Consider the following 19,285-nt stretch of genomic DNA (forward strand, 5'->3'; position numbering starts at 1 on the left):
TGACACGACCGGGTCAGGGAGAAGCGCAAGGATGTGGATGAGCTACGACTGCAAGCTATTTGACGTCCGTGTGGGCCTCGACGCCGATGGCCAGCTCCGGCTGTGGGCACCTCGGGTAGTAGTTGATCTTGAACTGCAGGAGGAGGTTGAGGTCCTGCTGCTTCTGTTCAGGTTCGTCTCCTGCCTCTGCCTGGGAGTGGGTGATGAGCGCCTTTTCTAGCGCATCACCGCGGTCTGGGCCGAGGAGCCTCATGGAGAGGATGGCGAGCAGCGTGGAGGTCAGCTCCCGTGTTCAGCGACCGAAGTCGCGGGTGGCGGGGACGTAGTCGGGCGGGTGCGCGGGCCAGAGCGCGTGGTCGGCGAGCCCGTCGGGTTGCACCAGGTGGAAGAGGTAGTCCTCCCACTCACGTTGCCCGGAGGTGTTGGTGGCGAGGCGGCTACCGTAGCCCTGCAAGCGGCCGACGGCGGGGTCGTTGGCGTAGGCCTCCTTGTCCTGGATGGGGAGGGCAAAGAAGACGGCTCCGGCAGCGTGGAGGCGGTCCATGAGCTCGGCGGGGATGCCGTGGCCGGCGATGTGCATGACGCTCCAGTCGACGGCGGCGGCGCGCACGGCCTCCACGCACGCGTCCCGCTGCTGCTGGCTGCTGGTGGCGTCCAGGAAGAGGAGATGTCGACGACAGGGATCCGCGGCGTGGTGTGGTCGTTGGCATGGGTGCACGCCTGGTCGAAGGCGTCCCCGAGGCCGGCTCGCTCGTCGGCGGGGCGGACGTACTCGAGCGGGATGGCGGAGAGGCCGCTCAGAGCCTCCACGCTCGAGCGGGATGGCGGCGTCCCCGTCGGCGGCGGAGGAGGAAGTGGACACTGGATACCGTGGACCCTCGACTCGGGTTTTTATGTTCAAATTATGTCCACGTGACCACCATGTCAGCTTCTAACCCTTCTCGTGTCTATTTTGGACCTGAATGAGATCACTTAAATACATTAGGCAGCCAAACGTACGATTTCATGGTTTGGTGACCTAGATGAAAACTACTCAATACTTTAAGGACCGGCTGTGTAATTTACTCTAGCCAGCCGGACGGTCCACACGTTGGTCTGTGTAGTTCCAGTTCTTTGTAAAATAATTTCTCCTTCATTATTTATTATTAGAACTTGTTTGGAATGCAGAAAAAAAATTCCAGTTCATGTATTTTTTTCTATAAAATTGAATTGTTTCTGCGAAATTACTACATGATTCTTGTGAAATTTCTGCGTTCAAAACAAGCCCTTAATAAGAACAAAGATATTTGTACTTTAGTTTCTGTTTGCGTTTAATTGAAATAAATTGGGGGGAAATAGATGGAGATTTGTGAACATTAATTTCTGCTGCATTTGTGAATTAACTAAGCCAAAGTATCTCCGAATGTTGGGTGCGTTTTATCGTCGTGCACTCGCGCTGCATCGAATCTGCCTGCAGCTAGAGTAGACAGGAAGTTAGGAACAAGAAAAGCTGTATGCTACATTGTTCTCGCAAACACAAAAAGATTTAAGGGATGGATCATAAATCTCTAGTATTTACTGCTTATGGTACATTGATGCTTCAGGCGTTCCCTTCTCAAGAGTTTGTGAAGCAAGCATCTCAGAATTTTGAATTTTGTCAGTGTGGTTTCATGGGTTTTCGACGTGCATTTCTACTATCTCCGCAATGGGAACGTTCAGATCGTACAATCGTGGGTTGAATTCGCTCTGAAGTCTGCTGTGTCAGTTTTGCCCTCTGAAGGTCCGGTCAGGTAGCAGTGTATCACACACTGCTTCCTGCATTCCCTTTCAAAGATAAAGAGAAAAACACTCCTAAACTAAACCATCATCCTACAATTACAAGTCGTAATGCCCTCACGAAACTACCCTAATTATTAACCCCAGACCCCTAATGCCTTCTTCCGACAATTACACGAGGAAATGAGTTGTTTACTCTGCTATCAGATTACTCTCAACACCATGGCTCTGTTTCCAGGATTTATCGGGGGAGGAGCCCTGGATCTCACAGGAACTGATGGAACCGAACATTCTTCTGTGAAGAACCACGCGTCTCGCCTCGCTGAGGAGCACCGGACGCCGACTCGTCCTTGGCGATCGCCGTCTCCGATTTGGACTCAGCCCTTTTCAGAGTGACCACCAGATGGGTGCCGCACTGAGGGCACTGCATTTCCGTCGCAGAAACTGGAGCGCCAGGGGAGCTGCTGCCGTCGGCCTTTTTCTTTCGAGCGGGCGCCCCCGCCGCGCCGGAGCTCTCGTCGTCCAAGGCCTTCCTCTTGCGAGGAGGCGCAGCCGCGGACGTCTCGACGGAATCCTCGCCGACCTCCGCCTTCTCCTTGCGTCCGGGCGCCGCCGCGGCCCCGCCGGAGATCTCGTCGTTCGCCTTGCTATGGCGACTAGGCGCCGCCACCGTCGCTTCGCTGGATTCCACGTCGTCGGATTTCCTCCTCTTGGGTCCAGATGCCGCCTCTAGCGACGCGTTGGAGCTGTCGTCGTCGTCGTAGTCGCCATCCAACGTTGCGTCGCTAGATTCGTCGTCGTCGGCCTCCGCCTTGTGCCCGGGCGACGCCGCCGCCGCCGCGGCCCCGCTGCCGCTAGGCTCGGGGTTGCGCGGGCTCCGGTACACCTTGCAAAGCACGCGATTTCCGAGGGCGCCGTCCTCCTCCGCCTCCGGTTCTTGGCCGGCGCCGTCCTTGAGGAGGCGGAGCTCTATCATGAGCCAACCCGTGCGGACCCGCACGCCGGTATCCTTCTTGACGAAGGAGAAGCTCTGGCGGTGCCCAATCTGGTGCTGCTTGCCGTTGGAGACCATGTACACGGGCTTCGATTTCGCCTCGTTGTGCCAGCACCCGCCGCCGGTGGCCACGGTGCGCGTCTTCCGCTTCCCGTGGACGCTCTTGTGGCGTAGCGGCGTGTAGAAGTACCACGCCCGCTCGCCGTCGCCGGCCACCGCCGGCGCGAACTGCCGGGTGAGGCCGGCGGGGTCGGCGGCGTACACGTAGGCGTCGTGGATGAACGCGCCGGTCTTGACGCCCGTCTCGACCCAGGGACGGAGGTAGGAGTCGACGAGCTCCAGATCGCTGGGGTGGGATTGGAACGCCCGACACGGCGGCTTGATGGCCGCCGACGGAGAGCGTAGCATGGCGGGAGGGTGCGGTGCGGTGGCGGCGGGGTTGGAGGGGGAGACGGGGAAGGGGACGAGACGACTCGGAATTTGAGATGGAATGGAACCGGGTGGAGGCATCGGGCACGGGGAACCGCCGCTTTATATGGCCATCGATTCACGCGTTTGCCTTTTGCCGATCCCCTGTTCGAGTCGGACTCGAACAAGAACAAGGGAAGGCGTACGAGACACGGAAGGCAGGGTCGGTTCCCGGTGGAATCGGACTCGGAGTTCGGGAGAATAGCGTCCGGTTGGTATCTCAGACACTTGATGGAGCCCACTGGACTGAGTGTTTGATCAGACGATTGATTGAAGCCCACTGGACTGTGTGTTGCCCAGACACCTGATTGAAGCCCATTGGATTGTTCTATTCTTTTCCCCTCTTTTTTTCTCTTTCGTTTGCGTCCAGGCCCAGTGCACAATTGAACAAATTATAAGGCAGGAGTGGATTCTAGAATATCCTCAAATTATAAGAGCAAAAGTACAATTCATGATTGTGAAATTTCATAATCAGTGTGCTTTGCCACGTCCTATGTTTCATCTCTTCTTTCATTTTGTATCCTGTATATTAGCTTAATGTAATCCGAAATTACAGTCAGTTACCTTTGATTTTAAACGATCAAAACGGAGAACGTGCACGCTTATAGAAGTACATATATATAAGGCAAATTTTATTGCATTGCCTTTGTCTTAGTATAAATCCTATTGCCAATAGCATGTTAGCAACTGAACTTGGCTTGATTACATGTACGATGTGGCGCTCGGCGCTGCATCTAGATCACGACTTCAGGAGTTGAGCACCGGAGAATGGCCGCAGCCAAAGTCAACATAATGGTGTTCCAGCAGCCGCAGGTACTCATCGAGCCCGTAGGTTTTCTGGATCTCCTCGTCTGTCCGGTCGACGATGTCGCACTCTTCCATTAACCAATCCTTATTCCTCATCCACCAAGAGAAAAACGAGTCGTCCGTCCAGAGCTCGTCGGTCACAGTAGAGTTCTCATCAGGGAGCCCGCGGCGGCTTTGTTGGGTGTTGTCTTTCTCTTCGTCATTATTGGGTGTGGGCGTGCCAGCCTCTGCCTCGGTGGGACGGCCGCGGCGTCGCCTGCGCGCCGAAGTACTAGCCGGGTTCTTGTCGTCCGCGGCGGCCTTCCTCTTGCGCCCGGACGACTCCGCCGCCGACGCCGAGGCGCTCGCGCGCGGGCTGAAGTAGATCTTGCAGAGGACCACGTCGTCGGCGTCGGCGCCGTCGAGGCTGAGCTCCACCATCAGCCACCCCGACCGGACGCGCCGCCCGTCCACCTTCGTCACGAACGAGAAGCCCTGGCGGTGCCCTACCAGGATCCGGCCGGCGCCGGATCCCTCCACCACGGGCTTCGCGCCGGCCTCCGAGTGCCAGCACCCTTCCCCGGTGTCCACCGTGCGCGCCTTGCGCTGCCCGTCGCGGGTCTTGGCCCTCACGGCGGAGAAGAAGTACCACGCGCTGTCGCCGTTGCTCTCGACCACCGGGGCGAGCCGGGCCGTGAGCGCGGCGGGGCCGGCGGAGTAGACGTCCGCGTCATGGATGAACGACGCGCTGCACGGCCTGTCTCTGCCGTCGCCGGAGACGACGCGGGGGCGGAGGAAGGACGTGATGAGCTCTTCCTCGGATGGGTGGGCCGCCAAGTCGGGCCGCGGCCGTGGGCGTGGGCCTGGCGCTGTCTTGGAACGGGTCGCGACCATGGCCCAACGGAGAATGTGAGCATATACAAGTGTGACCCACGGAACACGGTAAGAGTATAGGGGGTATACAGTAATCGAATCGAATCGAATCGGACGAAAATTATAATCGATTCTGAGGATAGCTTCGCAGCCGTCTCGGCGTCTTATATCGAGCGGAATACGATGGCTGGTGTGCGAAGGCCGAAACCGACTCGAACCGTTCTTTCATGACACGGAAAGGAAACACAATTCCAAACTCGGTTTGCGCGGCCCGTTGCTGATCGATCGTCCGACCCGTATGGTTGAGGGGGCAGTGGGCTGAAACCAATACAGATGGGAAGCTGGGGCTTGACCGTTTGAGTTTTTTTTTTTTTTTTTGAAACGTGGCCGTTTGAGCTTTTTTAAGTTGTGTGGTGATACTAAAGGTCTAAAGCCAACATCTATATGCCTATATACCATGTGACTGAAGCAACGACTATCCATATCTATATATGCCACATTCTATAGCACACTCCTTCCGTCCCAAAATAAGTGATGTTTTAGGTTTATTCTAAGTTGCATTTTAAGTTTGACCAAAATTATAGAAAAAATAGTAATGTTTATAGAAAAAACTTAGTTATAGATTTATTTCGGAGAAGTATTTATAAATCTATAACTAAGTTATACATGATCCAATGAGTATGAATTTTTTACTACAGTTCAAGCATATAAGAATTAGCCCACCATAAAAATTTCACCACAATTGGACCATAGAACTGCAGTTATGAATTAATTAAACAAAAGCATAGATCTAAAGTTACAACAAAAATTTGTACTAAAGCATACCATATTATATGTTCAGTGTGTAGATCTACTCATGTGGAGTCCAATAAAATTAGATTTTCTATTTTATGATTTTTCTGTGATTTACTATGATTTTTTAAAAATTCAGCCAAAATAAATAAAAAAGAAAAAGACAAAATCGTCTTTGAAAACCGCTTATAACCGGTCAGGGAGGTAAAACGAATGGTTTTAAAAGTTTAGGGAGATGGTTTATCCGGTTTTAGAGTTCAGAGAGAAAAAGCTGACTTTCGCAAATGATGAGGGAGGTAATGTGGACTTTTTTCGGTTCTCATTGTCCTTAACCTCTCGAAACAATTCAGTCCCGCATGTTCAAAGCTTCTATGACTGAAATTTCTAAAGGTGGCTCCATTTCTAAGGGTGGGTAAGAGGGGGTGCCATGCCTTGACGACAGTTGGGAGGAGTGGGAGGGGGGAGGGGGCTCGTGCCCCTCCCTGCCCCACAGCTAGATCTGGCCTTGCTTAGGTTCTCGTCACGCCATCAACAAGCTCCGGTTGCTCATCCGTCATCTAGAGTTATCCTGGATTCGGTAGGGACCACTAGAAAGCAGTGGTTACCTAAGATTTTGAGATGGGAGTGACTGAGGATGATATAGATCCTACGATTTTGAGGGCCTGGAGCGAAACTAAAACTAAAACTCTTTAATATAAATATTATTGTAATGATTATCAATTTATGTATGTGTGAAAGAATTATTACCAACAAATACTTAAAGTGCATTCTAAAGCATATAATACTCATTTTAAATAATTCAACAATTATCTTAATGTTTTCTTAAATAATAACACATTGGCTCACTACCGGAAACATTAAATATGCCGAGTGTTTTTTTATTTGTGGAGTGCAATTCATCGGGCACTCGGCAAAGAGCTAATTTGTCGAGTGTAGTGAAGAAGACACTCGTCATACATATTACACTCGATAAAAAACCAGATTTGTCGAGTGTAGAATATAAGACACTCGACAAACCATAATACGACACTCGGCAATAAATTAACACTCGGCAAAATACTATCACGTGACCGGCAGGTGTGACGGCCGTCTGACGGCATGCCGGTCGTTAGCAAAAGTGCAACTTTGCCGAGTGTTTTTCCCTAGCACTCGGCAAAATGATAAGTTGCCGAGTGTTTTTCTCCAGCACTCGGCAAAATGATAAGTTTCCCGAGTGTTTTTCCCCAGCACTTGGCAAAGCCAAAACTTTTTTCCTCTCCTGCCCTCCAAAATTTTTCTACCATCCACATACAACATGTGTTACTACATGTTAAAATTTGGTATATTTCTGGATCCGTTTGATATATTTAATTAATTTATTGCGTTTAGAGGAATTTTTTTGGTATAAGTCAAATTTGAATTGCAAGTGATTCAAATAATGGAATAAAATGAGTGGAAAAATAATATTCATATTATTGAGTCCATTTTGAGGCCTTGCCTGAGAAATGAAAAGAATTTTTGAACATCTTGTTCATGAAACCCGACCATGAACATGTGGCCGAATGGTTTTTAAATTCTAAAAAAAAGCAAACGAAGTCTGAAAATCATGAGATTTATCAAAATCTCATGATATCATACGTGGAGGCTGTGGTAAAAATTTGAGAAAGTTTCAGACAATCTGTCATGTACGATGTTTACAATCCGAAGTATCTTAGAAGAAGAATCGTAGTGTAGAGAAGGATCTGGTAAGATTTAGATTCAAAGTGACTGTCAAATTGGGGTTTGACTTTAAAACTTTTTGTATAGACAATAGAGAATATAGATTGATTCATGTGTAATTTTGATAAATTTATGGATCTGTTCCATAATTTTAACTTGTTAAGTGCAATTATAGAATTTTAATTGATATACATTGAATTTGAGCTACAACTATATGAAATAATAAGTTTTTTTCACTCCTGGCCATGAAACTTTTTCTACTCTCTACATACAACATGTGGTACTTCATGTTCAGATTTGGTGTATTTCTAGAATCGTTTGCTATATTTAATTAATTTATTACGTTTCAAGGAATTTTTTGGTATAAGTCAAATTTGAACTACAAGTGATTCAAATAATATAATAAAATAAGTAGAAAAAATAATATTCATGTTATTGAGTCCCGTGTGAGGCCTTATCCAGGAAATGAAAGGAAATTTTGAACATCTTGTTCACGAAACCCGACCACGAACGTGTGACCGAATGGTTTTTAAATTCTAAAAAAAAAGCAAACGAAGTCTAAAAACCATGAGACTTGTCAAGATCTCATGATATCATACGTGGAGATTGTGGTAAAAATTTGAGAAGGTTTCAGATAATCTATCACGTACGATGTTTACAAACCAAGGTATCTCAGAAGAAGAATCATAGCGTTGAGAAGGATTCGCTAATATTTGGAGTCAAAGTGATGGCCGAATTGGGGTTTGACTTCAAAACTTTTTGTATAGGCAATATAGAACATAGATTGATTGATGTGTAATTTTGATAATTTTTTGGATCCGTTAGATATCTTCATTTGTTAAGTGCAATTATAGAATTTTAATTGATATATATTGAATTTGAGCGACAAACTGCATGAAATAATAACTTTTTTTCACTTCAGGCCTTGAAACTTTTTCTACTCTCTACATACAACATGTGGTACTCCATGTTAAGATTTGGTATATTATAATGGAATAATATTGGTAGAAAAATCAAATAAAAATCAAATGAAAAAAGTGGGTTTACCGAGTGCCCCTAATCTGGCACTCGATAAAGATGGGTTTGCCGAGTGTCAAATCTAGGACACTCGGCAAACATCTTTAAGGGCCCCACACATATGCAGTTTAGGTATTGAAAATTAAAAAAAACAAAACGGGGGTTTGCCGAGTGCTAGATCGCGGTCACTCGGCAAACCTCCCTCGTAACCACACTCAAACTTAACACACACCTGCACACACACCCCAATACCACTCGTGCCCGCCCACACCGCTGCCTGGACCTGTCGCTGGTCCCACGCCCACCCACACAGCAGGCCGGCCCTATCGCTGGCCAGCCCCACTGCTGGTCCCGTGCTCGCCCAAACCATCGGACGGCCCCGCCGCCCGCCCACACCGCCTCCACGCCGGCCTCCCACGTGTCGCACGCTGTTTCATCGAATCAGAGAAAAAAAACATGCCGCCGCTATGCGCCCCTGCGAGCGAGCCGCCCCCTACTGACTGCCCGCCGCCCTTGCTGGCCTTCGGCCACCCTCGGCCAGCTGAAAGGTCCTAATATGGCTAGAGGGGGGTGAATAGCCTATTTAAAAATCTACAAATCAGCTAGAGCAATTTGATTAGTATGACAAATAGCGTAATGCAAACTTGCTCTAGCTCTACAAGGGTTGCAAGCCACCTATCTAACAATTCTAGTTGCAATGATTACTTAGGCATAGAACTTCCAATATAATTACTCACTAAGAGCTCTCAATCTTGCTACTCTAAAGAGCTCAACTAGATGAATATAAATAATAAAGCAAGCTCTCAATTCTAATTACACTAAAGAGCTTGTATCAACTAGTTTGCAAGAATGTAAATAAGTGAGTAGGGTGATTATACCGACGTGTAGGGGATGAACCAATCACAAGAAGAATATATAGCCAATCACCGGGAGAATGCCAAAGGCAAGAGACAATCGATTTTCTCCCGAGGTTCACGTGCTTGCCAACATGCTACGTCCCCGTTGTGTCGACCAACACTTAGTGGTTCGGTGGCTAAGAGGTGTTTCACAAACCTCGTCCACACGATTGGACACTGCAAGAACCAACCCATAAGTGAGATAACTCAATGACACGAGCAATTTACTAGAGTTACCTTTTGGCGCTCTGTCAGGGAAGGTACAACTCCCCTCATAATCACTGGAGATGGCCATGAACAATCACCAACTCGTGCCAAGCCTCCACCGCTGCTCCAACTGTCTAGGTGGTGGCAACCACCAAGAGTAACAAGCAAAATCCGCAGTGCAACACGAATACCAAGTGCCCCTAGATGCAATCACTCAAGCAATACACTTGGATTCTCTCCCAATCTCACAAAGATGATGAATCAATGATGGAGATGAGTGGGAGGACTTTGACTAAGCTCACAAGGTTGCTATGTCAATAAAAATGTGCAAGAGAGTGAGCTTGAGCCAGCCATGGGGCTTAAATAGAAGCCCCCATGAAATAGAGCCATTGTACCCCTTCACTAGGTAAAATGCACTCTGACCGGACACTCTGGTCATACTGACCGGACCCTAGACACAGCGTCCGATCCATAGATGTAAGCCACGTGTCATTCTGAGTTAAACTTGAGCCGCTAGATCACAACGGCTATTAACTGACCGGACGCTCTGGCAAAACTGACCAGACGCTGAACCACCAGCGTCCGGTCGTTTACAGTAAGGGTCCAAATCCAGTTTTCTTCGATCGGACGCGTCCGGTCCACCTTGACCGGACACAGACCAGCGTCCGGTGCTAAACCCTAGTCACTGTCACCAAATGTTATACTATCAATCCCATTGCTCTTGCTTTCATTGATTGAATTGAACATTCTTGAATCACCGGTCATGTGTTGTGTGCACCCACTATCAAGCACCCAATGTCTTCCTCTGGCTTTATAATTTATCTACAAAAGAAGATCAATTCTTTTTAGGTACCCAGACTTACTTGGGTCCTTGTATGTTAGTCACCAAGGTCTTTGGTACCCAAATGGCCTTCTTCTTTGGGCCCACAATTAGTGTACCAATGAACTTAGCCTTCACACCATTGGCACCCTTATAAAGCATGTAATAAGAATCAAATTTGATTGAGGATATATTAGGTAGCTTATTATTGTTAGTCTTGCAATTTTGCTCTATATGCCCAACTTGCTTACATCTATTGCAAAACCGACCATTGCCCTTCACAAAGCTAGCTTTAGGAGTGACAAAGGCCACCTTGCCTTTCTTGGGGGTATAGCCTAATCCCTCTTTGTTGAGAGAAAACCTTTGGCTACCCAAGCACGTTAGCAAGTGGGCTTCTCTACCATAGGCATTGCCTAAGGCACGAGTGAGCTCATTCACCTCTTTCTTGAGGTTCTCATTTTCCACCATTAGTGATGTATCATTCATATGTGGAGTAGTAATGATTGTGCTACAAGAAGTGTTAGTAGGAGCAACAATAATGGGTTCATGAAAAGATTCATCAATAAGATCACATGTTAGTCCCACATCACATGTTATGATCACTTGCTCCTTCTTAGCTTTCTCCACTTTGACTTGCTCAATGAGAGAGGAGTGAGCCTTTTCAAGCTTAGAGTGAGCTTTTCCAAGCTTCTCATGGGCTTTCACTAGCCTCTCATGAGTGGCATTGAGCTCATCAAGGGATTGCTCAAGAAATTTGACTTTCTTATTTAATTCCTTGCACTCCTTTCTCTTCATCTCAAAGCAAGTATGTACTTGCTCACACATGTCCATGAGCTCCTCCTTAGAGTACTCCTCATCATCATCATCACTTCTACAAGCATCACTTTCACATTCATCATCATCACTCACATCATATTTTACCTTGGTAGGTTTTGCCATGAGACATGTCGATGGAGTGTCGAAGATGGAGGGCTTATTGTTGATGGCGATGCTTGCTAGTGCTCTCTTGATAGATTTCTTGTCATCATCACTAGAGCTATCACTATCCAAAGAGCCATCACTATCCCATGTGACCACATAACCTCCACCCTTCTTCTTTTGGAAGGTCATTCTCTTCTCCTTCTTCTCCTTCTTTTCTTTCTTATCCTCCTTGAGCTTCTTCTTCTCATCCTCATCATTGTCACTATTATATGGACAATTTGCTACTATATGATCGGGGCTCTTACAATTATAGCATCTTCTCACATACTCCTTCTTGGTGTGATCTCTTCTCTTTCTTGCACCATAGCCCTTCTTCTTCATAAATTTTCCCATCTTGCGCACAAAGAGAGCCATAGCTTCATCATCAATATCACTAAGATCATCATCATCACTTGATTCTTTCTTGGACTTGCCCTTGTTCTTTGATGATGATGAGCTAGCCTTGAATGCTATGCTTTTCTTCTTCTTGTCTTCTTCTTCCTTCTTGTCATCCTTGTCATCCCCCTCCCTTTCCACACGGTATGTCTCTTGTGTCATGACATCACCTAGTACTTGGTTAGGGGTAATATCCTTCAATTCTCCTCTTATGATGAGCAATCTCAACATCTCAAATCTTGAAGGTAAGCACATCAAGAATTGATGGGAGACATCATCATCCTTAATCTTTTCTCCCAAAGCCTTCAAGTCATTGACAATTACTTGTAGCCGATGGAACATCTCCGGAATGCTCTCATCATCCTTCATCTTGAAACTTGTCAACTTGTCCTTGAGGATGTACAACTTGGCACTCTTCACCACCGGTGTGCCCTCATATGTTTCCTCCAATCTTGTCCATACCTCATTAGCACTCTCACAATCCTTGATTTGCTCAAACACCTTGGAATCAATGGCATTGTATATGGTGTTGAGGGCCATTGTATTGCATTGCTTGTTGGTTCTATCTTGATTTGTGGGATTTTTGGGATCAATGATGGCATAATTATTTTCGGTCACTTCCCATACTTGATCATTGATTGAACCAAGATACATTTTTATCTTTCTTTTCCAATAGTCATAGCTTGTGCCATCAAAGAATGGTGGTTTGCCCCCCACATGGTTGAACACAACTTGAGCTATAATTTGACACCGAGGTTGTTAAGCCTTTAATCAAACGGTGACCACTGCTCCGATACCACTTGAAAGGTCCTAATATGGCTAGAGGGGGGGGGTGAATAGCCTATTTAAAAATCTACAAATCAACTAGAGTAATTTGATTAGTATGACAAATAGCGTAATGCAAACTTGCTCTAGCTCTACAAGGGTTGCAAGCTACCTATCCAACAATTCTAGTTGCAATGATTACTTAGGCACACAACTTTCAATGTAATTACTCACTAAGAGCTCTCAATCTTGCTACTCTATAGAGCTCAACTAGATGAATGTAAATAATAAAGCAAGCTCTCAATTCTAATTACACTAAAGAGCTTGTATCAACTAGTTTGCAAGAATGTAAATAAGTGAGTAGGGTGATTATACCGACGTATAGGGGATGAACCAATCACAAAAAGAATATATAGCCAATCATCGGGAGAATGCCAAAGGCAAGAGACAATCGATTTTCTCCCGAGGTTCATGTGCTTGCCAACACGCTACGTCCCCGTTGTGTCGACCAACACTTGGTGGTTCGGCGGCTAAGAGGTGTTTCACAAACCTCGTCCACACGATTGGACACTGCAAGAACCAACCCACAAGTGAGGTAACTCAATGACACGAGCAATTTACTAGAGTTACCTTTCGGTGCTCCGTCAGGGAAGGTACAACTCCCCTCACAATCACCGGAGATGGCCATGAACAATCACCAACTCGTGCCAATCCTTCACCGCTGCTCCAACCATCTAGGTGGTGGCAACCACCAAGAGTAACAAGCGAAATCTGTAGTGCAACACGAATACCAAGTGCCCTTAGATACAATCACTCAAGCAATGCACTTGGATTCTCTCTCAATCTCACAAAGATGATGAATCAATGATGGAGATGAGTGGGAGGACTTTGGCTAAGCTCACAAGGTTGCTATGTCAATGAAAATGTGCAAGAGAGTGAGCTTGAGCCGGCCATGGGGCTTAAATAGAAGCCCCCACGAAATAGAGCCGTTGTATCCCTTCACTGGGTAAAACGCGCTCTGACCGGACACTCCGGTCATACTGATCGGATCCTGGACACAGCGTCCGGTCCACAGATGTAAGCCACGTGTCATTCTGAGTTAAACTTGAGCTGCCAGATCACAACGGCTATTAACTGACCGGACGCTCCGGCAAAACTGACCGGACGCTGAACCACCAGCGTCCGGTCGTTTACAGTAAGGGTCCAAATCCGGTTTTCTTCGATCGAACGCGTCTGGTCCACCTTGACCGGACACAGACCAACGTCCGGTGCTAAACCCTAGTCACTGTGTCGCTATGTCAGTTTGACCGGACGTAGAAATCAGCGTCCGGTGCATCTCAGGCCCAACGTCCGGTGTAACACCGAAACTGGCGACCTCTCTGCTACGCCTGACCGGACACGCCGGTCCACCCAAGATCAGCGTCCGGTCACTCACAGTGACCTCCAATTTTCCTGTCTAGGGTGCCGGTGGCACCGTCGGACTGTCCGCACTCTACGGGCGGACACTTCGCCGGTGGAGTTTCTTACCCTTGCACCCAAACTTCACCACCCTTGAACAAATGTGCCAACCACCAAGTGTATCACCTTGTGCACATGTGTTAGTATATTTTCACAAACATTTTCAAGGGTGTTAGTATTCCACTAGATCCTAAATGCATATGCAATGAATTAGAGCATCTAGTGGCACTTTGATAACCGCATTTCGATACGAGTTTCACTCCTCTTAATAGTACGGTTATTTATCCTAAATGTGATCACACTCACTAAGTGTCTTGATCACTAAAACAAAATAGCTCCTACATTTTATACCTTTGCCTTGAGCCTTTTGTTTTTCTCTTTCTTCTTTTCCAAGTTTAAGCATTTGACCATCACTATGCCATTACCATTGTCATGATCTTCATCATTGCTTCATCACTTGGAGTAGTGCTACCTATCTCATAATCATCTTGATAAACTAGGTTAGCACTTAGGATTTCATCAATTAACCAAAACCAAACTAGAGCTTTCACTAGCCTCTGGTCACCCTCGACGGTAGCCTCGTCCGGTCTCCCTCTGCACCGGGCTGCTACTGCTCTACTCCCGCCGGTCGTTCCCCTCCGCACCAGGTTGCTGCTATGCTCTCGACGGTCGCTGTCCTTCCCGCTCCTCTCCTCGCAGTGGAGGGTAAGCACGTTGATCTGCCATCCCCTGCTCCTCTCTCTCCTCTGCTCACTACCTCCTCCCTCTCTAGATTGATTATTAGAATGTTTGGTTGCTCTGTCTAAAACTCTGAATACCTCTAAACTCTGAACTTCTAGTCAGAGCCTGAATCTATCTATTCTACAGACTTGGAGTGCTAGTGTTGACATGTTTAGCTGATTGCATCTATTTGTATTGCCTCAATGTTATGAGCTTATGACTGCATCTATCTGCATTAGCTGAACATGGGAGCCTATGACTGCATCTATCTGTATTGCCTCAATGTTTAGGAAGGGAGCCACAATCATCCTCTACACTTGTGTTTGTTGCTGTTGACTGCTCTTCATTCAATTCTTTTTGGTGGATTTGTAGCAGCTCAATCTGGCAAGTGGTGAAGCTGCTGTTCAGCATCACTAACAGCAGAAAATTTGACAAGTGCACAGACCGACCATCCACGCTTTCAGGACTTTGGCTTTAGGTCAGCGTGGTCTAATTTCCTGTGTTTTTTGTGCTATAGAGATGAAATGTCAAACTATCAGTATCAGTATGTGACTATGTGTGCTACTATATGAACATGGGCTGTAGTACAAGATTTGATGCAGATAAGTAGATCAGCAGTAGTATTTTCTTTGATGCAGAACTGCCAGCCATGTATTTTAATGAGACTCGATTATGTGATAATTAACTGTAAATTTAAGAGCATTATATATGTATGTCCGTTCAGTCATTCATTCAGTCATATACAAAAATAAAAACAGCACTATAGTACCAGTCAGCTTAGTTATCAGCTTAGCTCAGTGTAATTGATCAGTTCCGTCATGAAGATGCATTTTCTTGTCGCAACGTCTTGAAGTTAAGAACAAGCTCCTATTGTGATCATCGTAGCATGTGTATGTGGTTGTCGGCCATCGTGCCGTTAGTTTGATGTGTACGTGGTTGTCGGCCATCGTGCCGTTGGCTTGTTGCAGGTGCTGCCGAAATTTACAATTGACACTATTATATTCATTTGTTGCAGAATAGGCTATTGCTAGGATTATTCCCCACCGTCCTCGACTCGTCACTTTGTAGGACAGCAAGGTGAGGCATCCTACACCCCTCTTTTCATATCATGTTTATATATCACGTAACCTAGCTAAGTGTCTCCCATTTGAAAGAGATACGGTTGAAAATATGCAGATCTTTGCATATCTATAACCGTATCTGTTTTGAATTGTCCACGTTTTTTGGACAGCTCGAGGATATGTAGATGGAGTTAGTTTCCATACTCTACTTGGATCTAAGACAGAGTTTCAGCAGCATCTTCCTGTTGTTCTCCGGATACACAATCTCCCTGCCAGGACATGTATTTGGAGAACAGCGGGGAGATGCTGCCGAAATTCTATCTCGGATAGGAGTAGAGCATAGAAACTAACCCCATCTACACATCCTCGGGTGGGATTATGACCTATCTTCACCTATTAGACAGTATAGGAGCCTGTAGATGTAATTGATTTTTATATTACTTGGTGATATGTTAGAGGATGGATGACTGTGAGTTGATATACACGGGCTGCTCTAGTCAGGGTTCGATGACCGATGAATGGATTGCGAAGACCGATGCTTTCTTGGAACTAGCATTTGCAAGGGTTAAAAGAGCGTGTGACGTCATTAGCTGCTGTTAGCCTTCATAGTTGAGGAAAAAAAGACTACTAGTGTTGTTTAATCTTGTCTCACATATGCCAATCTCTTCTTCTTTGTGCAGCATAAATCAGCGGCATCGAATGAGCCTCATGACCCAGCCTCGTCGTAGCGGAACTCGTGGCCTAAGTGAAGCCCTGTCGCAGTGAACTCGTGGCCTAAGTACTTGTGATTTTATTTGTATTTGTATTTGTGGATTACCTGTGACTACTTGTGGTTGTGAATGAACTTACTTGTGATTCTAAAGTTTATTTGCATCTATGTGTTGTCGATATATCTATATGAACTGCCTGTGATACCTATTGTGAACTATCTGTGATGGATGTGATGTTTATTTGAATATGGTACGTGGCTGTGACCAAACCTAATAAACTGATTATTTGTGACAGCTTTGCCGAGTGTAACACTCGGCAAAGAGGACTTTTACCGAGTGCCAGGTGTAAAACACTCAGCAAACTAGACACGTGGCAAAATTCGGTGCATTCTGGGACTAAAATGGCATCTTTGCCGAGTGTCTGCCCTATGACACTCGACAAAGAAGCCAAATTCTGTGGATTTTGGAACGATCTTTGCCGAGTGCCCACACTTTGACACACGGCAAAAAAGGCGCTTTACCGAGTGCCCACGCATTGACACACGGCAAACAAGCTACGTTTGCCGAGTACCCAAACTTTGACACACGGCAAAAAAGCAAGATTTGCGAGTGCTCACACTTTGACACACGGCAAAAAGGCCAGGTTTGCCGAGTGCCCAAACTTTGACACACGGCAAAAAAGAAAGCTTTGCCGAGGGCCTAATATTTGACACTCGGCAAACGCGCCGTGACCGTTTCCACTCCGTCACACACTTTTTTTCGCCGAGTGTCATTTTTAGCTCTCGGCAAAGTCTTTGCCGAGTGTCCGACAGAAAACACTCGGCAAAGCTACTATTTGCCGGTACTGTAGATTCCGTGTGCTCTTTGTCGAGTGTTACCGAGTGTTTTTCGGGCTTTGCCGAGTGCCTGTGGCACACGACAAAACTACTGTTTCCGGTAGTGGCTGAAACTTTTCTTTAAACATTCCTACATTTAGGACCTGTTTGGAGGGGCTCCGGCGGCTCCGGCTCCGGCTACTGTAGCACCACTGTAGAGGAGCCGCCGGAGCACCTAATTGAAGGCTTCTCTGGCTCCACCTTTTTTCACGTTCATTTGTGCCGGAGCCGGAGCCGTTTTTTCCGATGCTACAGTGATCTACAGTGTTGCACAGTGCAGTTGGAGCCGGAGCCGCTGGGCAAGGAGCCCTGCCAAACTGGTTCTTAAATTCACTTGTAATGATATCCATATCAATCTGATCCAATATCTTTCTTCTATATACATAAAGTAGCCAAACTATTTGTCTATTTATCTGAGGATTATCATTGTCGTTATGATTCTGTTAACTCGTCTACTTGTTTATTGTCATTTTATTTCTCTCGCTGTCAGATACATATTTTGTAAATGACATGAAGGTGCTGAAATTTAGAGAAACAATTAGTGCGAGTACACGAATAAATTTACTAGATTAATCTTAGCAGCTACCACGAAGAAGTTGGAAATATCAATAATATATATCCCTAGACAATTATCCAATCAGTCAATTATGACGCTACAATGAAAATGTAACTTTATCTATGGCAACATAAGTGCACTTTTGAATATAGATTTTATAATAATATAAGATAATAATCTGGTATTGTAAACATTAAGAATTTTTTAATATAAATTTCATCAAACTAAAATGGTTTGATATTAGACAACGATTAGAGAGAATGCCGGACAAGCTCAAAATATCTACTACCTCTAGCCGCACGCAAAAAAGGTTATGGACGTCTCTTTCCGCGCGGCGAGCCGGCGACAGAGCCCATTTCTAAGCTTATCTCCAAATCGCACAGCCATCCGCTTCTGTCGTCTCATCCCATCATCCGTCATGGCGGCCTCCTTCCTCAGGCCCCTCCTCCCTCCCCAACCCCTCCTCTGCGCCCGCAGACCCCACCTCCCCACTGCTCTCACCACCACCGTACGCTGCACTGCCGCGCCCAAACCGGCAACCTCGACGCCGAAACCCAGCCAGGAAGAGGCCAACATCCGAGCACTACAGCAAGTAGTACCGCAAGTAGAACCCAACGGCGGCGCCGCCACTCCGGACGAGGCGAACGGCAGCAACCCCAACAGCATCCCCGACGAGGAGACCCCGGCGTCGGCGACGGTGACCACCTCCTTCGCGGTGGCTCGGCGGCTGCCGTCCGCCATCTCCCCGGACCGGCGGCCGCGGACGGCGCTGACGCAGGAGGAGCCACCCAACTACGAGATCGGGTGGAAGCGCACCAAGCCGCTGCCGCTGGAGAAGTCCCGGGGGTGGGCCATCGCCGACTTCCTGGAGAAGCTGGACGGCCTGCTGGCGCGCGGGCGGTACGGGTCCGCGCAGCTGCTGGGCACCGTGGCCGGCGTGGTGACGGAGCGCGCCCGCGAGGAGGCCGAGGTCCTGGTGGCCGAGGGCGGCGTGGAGGAGCGAGTCGTCACGGAGGTCTTCCGCGTGCTCCGCCTCGTGGAGATGGACGTGGAGATGGTCAAGGCCGCCGTCAAGGAGGAGACCGTCAAGGAGCGCGTCGAGACGGCGCGCGCCCGCTGCCGCCAGGCCATCCTCGTCGCCCTCTCGCTCTGAAACTGATGACACTATATATATAGTCAAGGGAGATTAGCGTGATAGTATTGGTTTTTTCGGTTACTGGAAATCAATCTTGCCGCGTGCTGGGTTATCTATCTGGAAAAAAAAAATCTCTGCACTCAGTGGATGCAGTATACATGGGCAGGGTATGCTATTGCTGCCTGACAGCGTCATGCCGTGCAAACAAAGTGTGAAACTCCTGATCCGGTCGCCTGATCGCGATCGTATTATGGCCTTATGGGCGATCTGTACAAATCTGTACTGCCGATCTAGGAGAGCTCCTCTCCTTTGTTCATCTTGACCTTCACGTTCAGTTTGTCCA

At 47.2% G+C, this 19,285-nt stretch overlaps 2 protein-coding genes and 1 pseudogene across 2 annotated transcripts; 1 reads left to right on the plus strand and 2 right to left on the minus strand.

The window, feature by feature from the left end:
• Positions 1-55: 55 nt before the first annotated feature.
• On the minus strand, positions 56-982 carry LOC136454960 (leucoanthocyanidin dioxygenase-like; annotated as a pseudogene).
• Positions 983-1,572: 590 nt separating this feature from the next.
• On the minus strand, positions 1,573-3,409 carry LOC136452689 (NAC domain-containing protein 67-like). Its single transcript, XM_066453274.1, has one exon. The coding sequence runs from the start codon at positions 3,257-3,259 to the stop codon at positions 2,021-2,023; it is 1,239 nt and encodes a 412-aa protein (XP_066309371.1). The 5' UTR covers positions 3,260-3,409; the 3' UTR covers positions 1,573-2,020.
• A 14,696-nt stretch (positions 3,410-18,105) lies between these two features.
• On the plus strand, positions 18,106-19,258 carry LOC136452691 (protein CHLORORESPIRATORY REDUCTION 41, chloroplastic-like). Its single transcript, XM_066453279.1, has one exon. It carries the CDS (start codon positions 18,121-18,123, stop codon positions 18,958-18,960), a length of 840 nt encoding a protein of 279 aa, XP_066309376.1. The 5' UTR covers positions 18,106-18,120; the 3' UTR covers positions 18,961-19,258.
• Positions 19,259-19,285: the final 27 nt, after the last annotated feature.

This window comes from Miscanthus floridulus, chromosome 5 (assembly GCF_019320115.1).
Source record: "Miscanthus floridulus cultivar M001 chromosome 5, ASM1932011v1, whole genome shotgun sequence".
In the NCBI taxonomy this organism is placed as follows: Eukaryota; Viridiplantae; Streptophyta; class Magnoliopsida; order Poales; family Poaceae; genus Miscanthus; species Miscanthus floridulus.

Excerpts from the sequence above, each read along its gene's own strand:
- LOC136452689 (XM_066453274.1), bottom strand. The coding sequence starts at position 3,259 with ATGCCTCCACCCGGTTCCATTCCATCTCAAATTCCGAGTCGTCTCGTC.
- LOC136452691 (XM_066453279.1), top strand. The coding sequence starts at position 18,121 with ATGGACGTCTCTTTCCGCGCGGCGAGCCGGCGACAGAGCCCATTTCTA.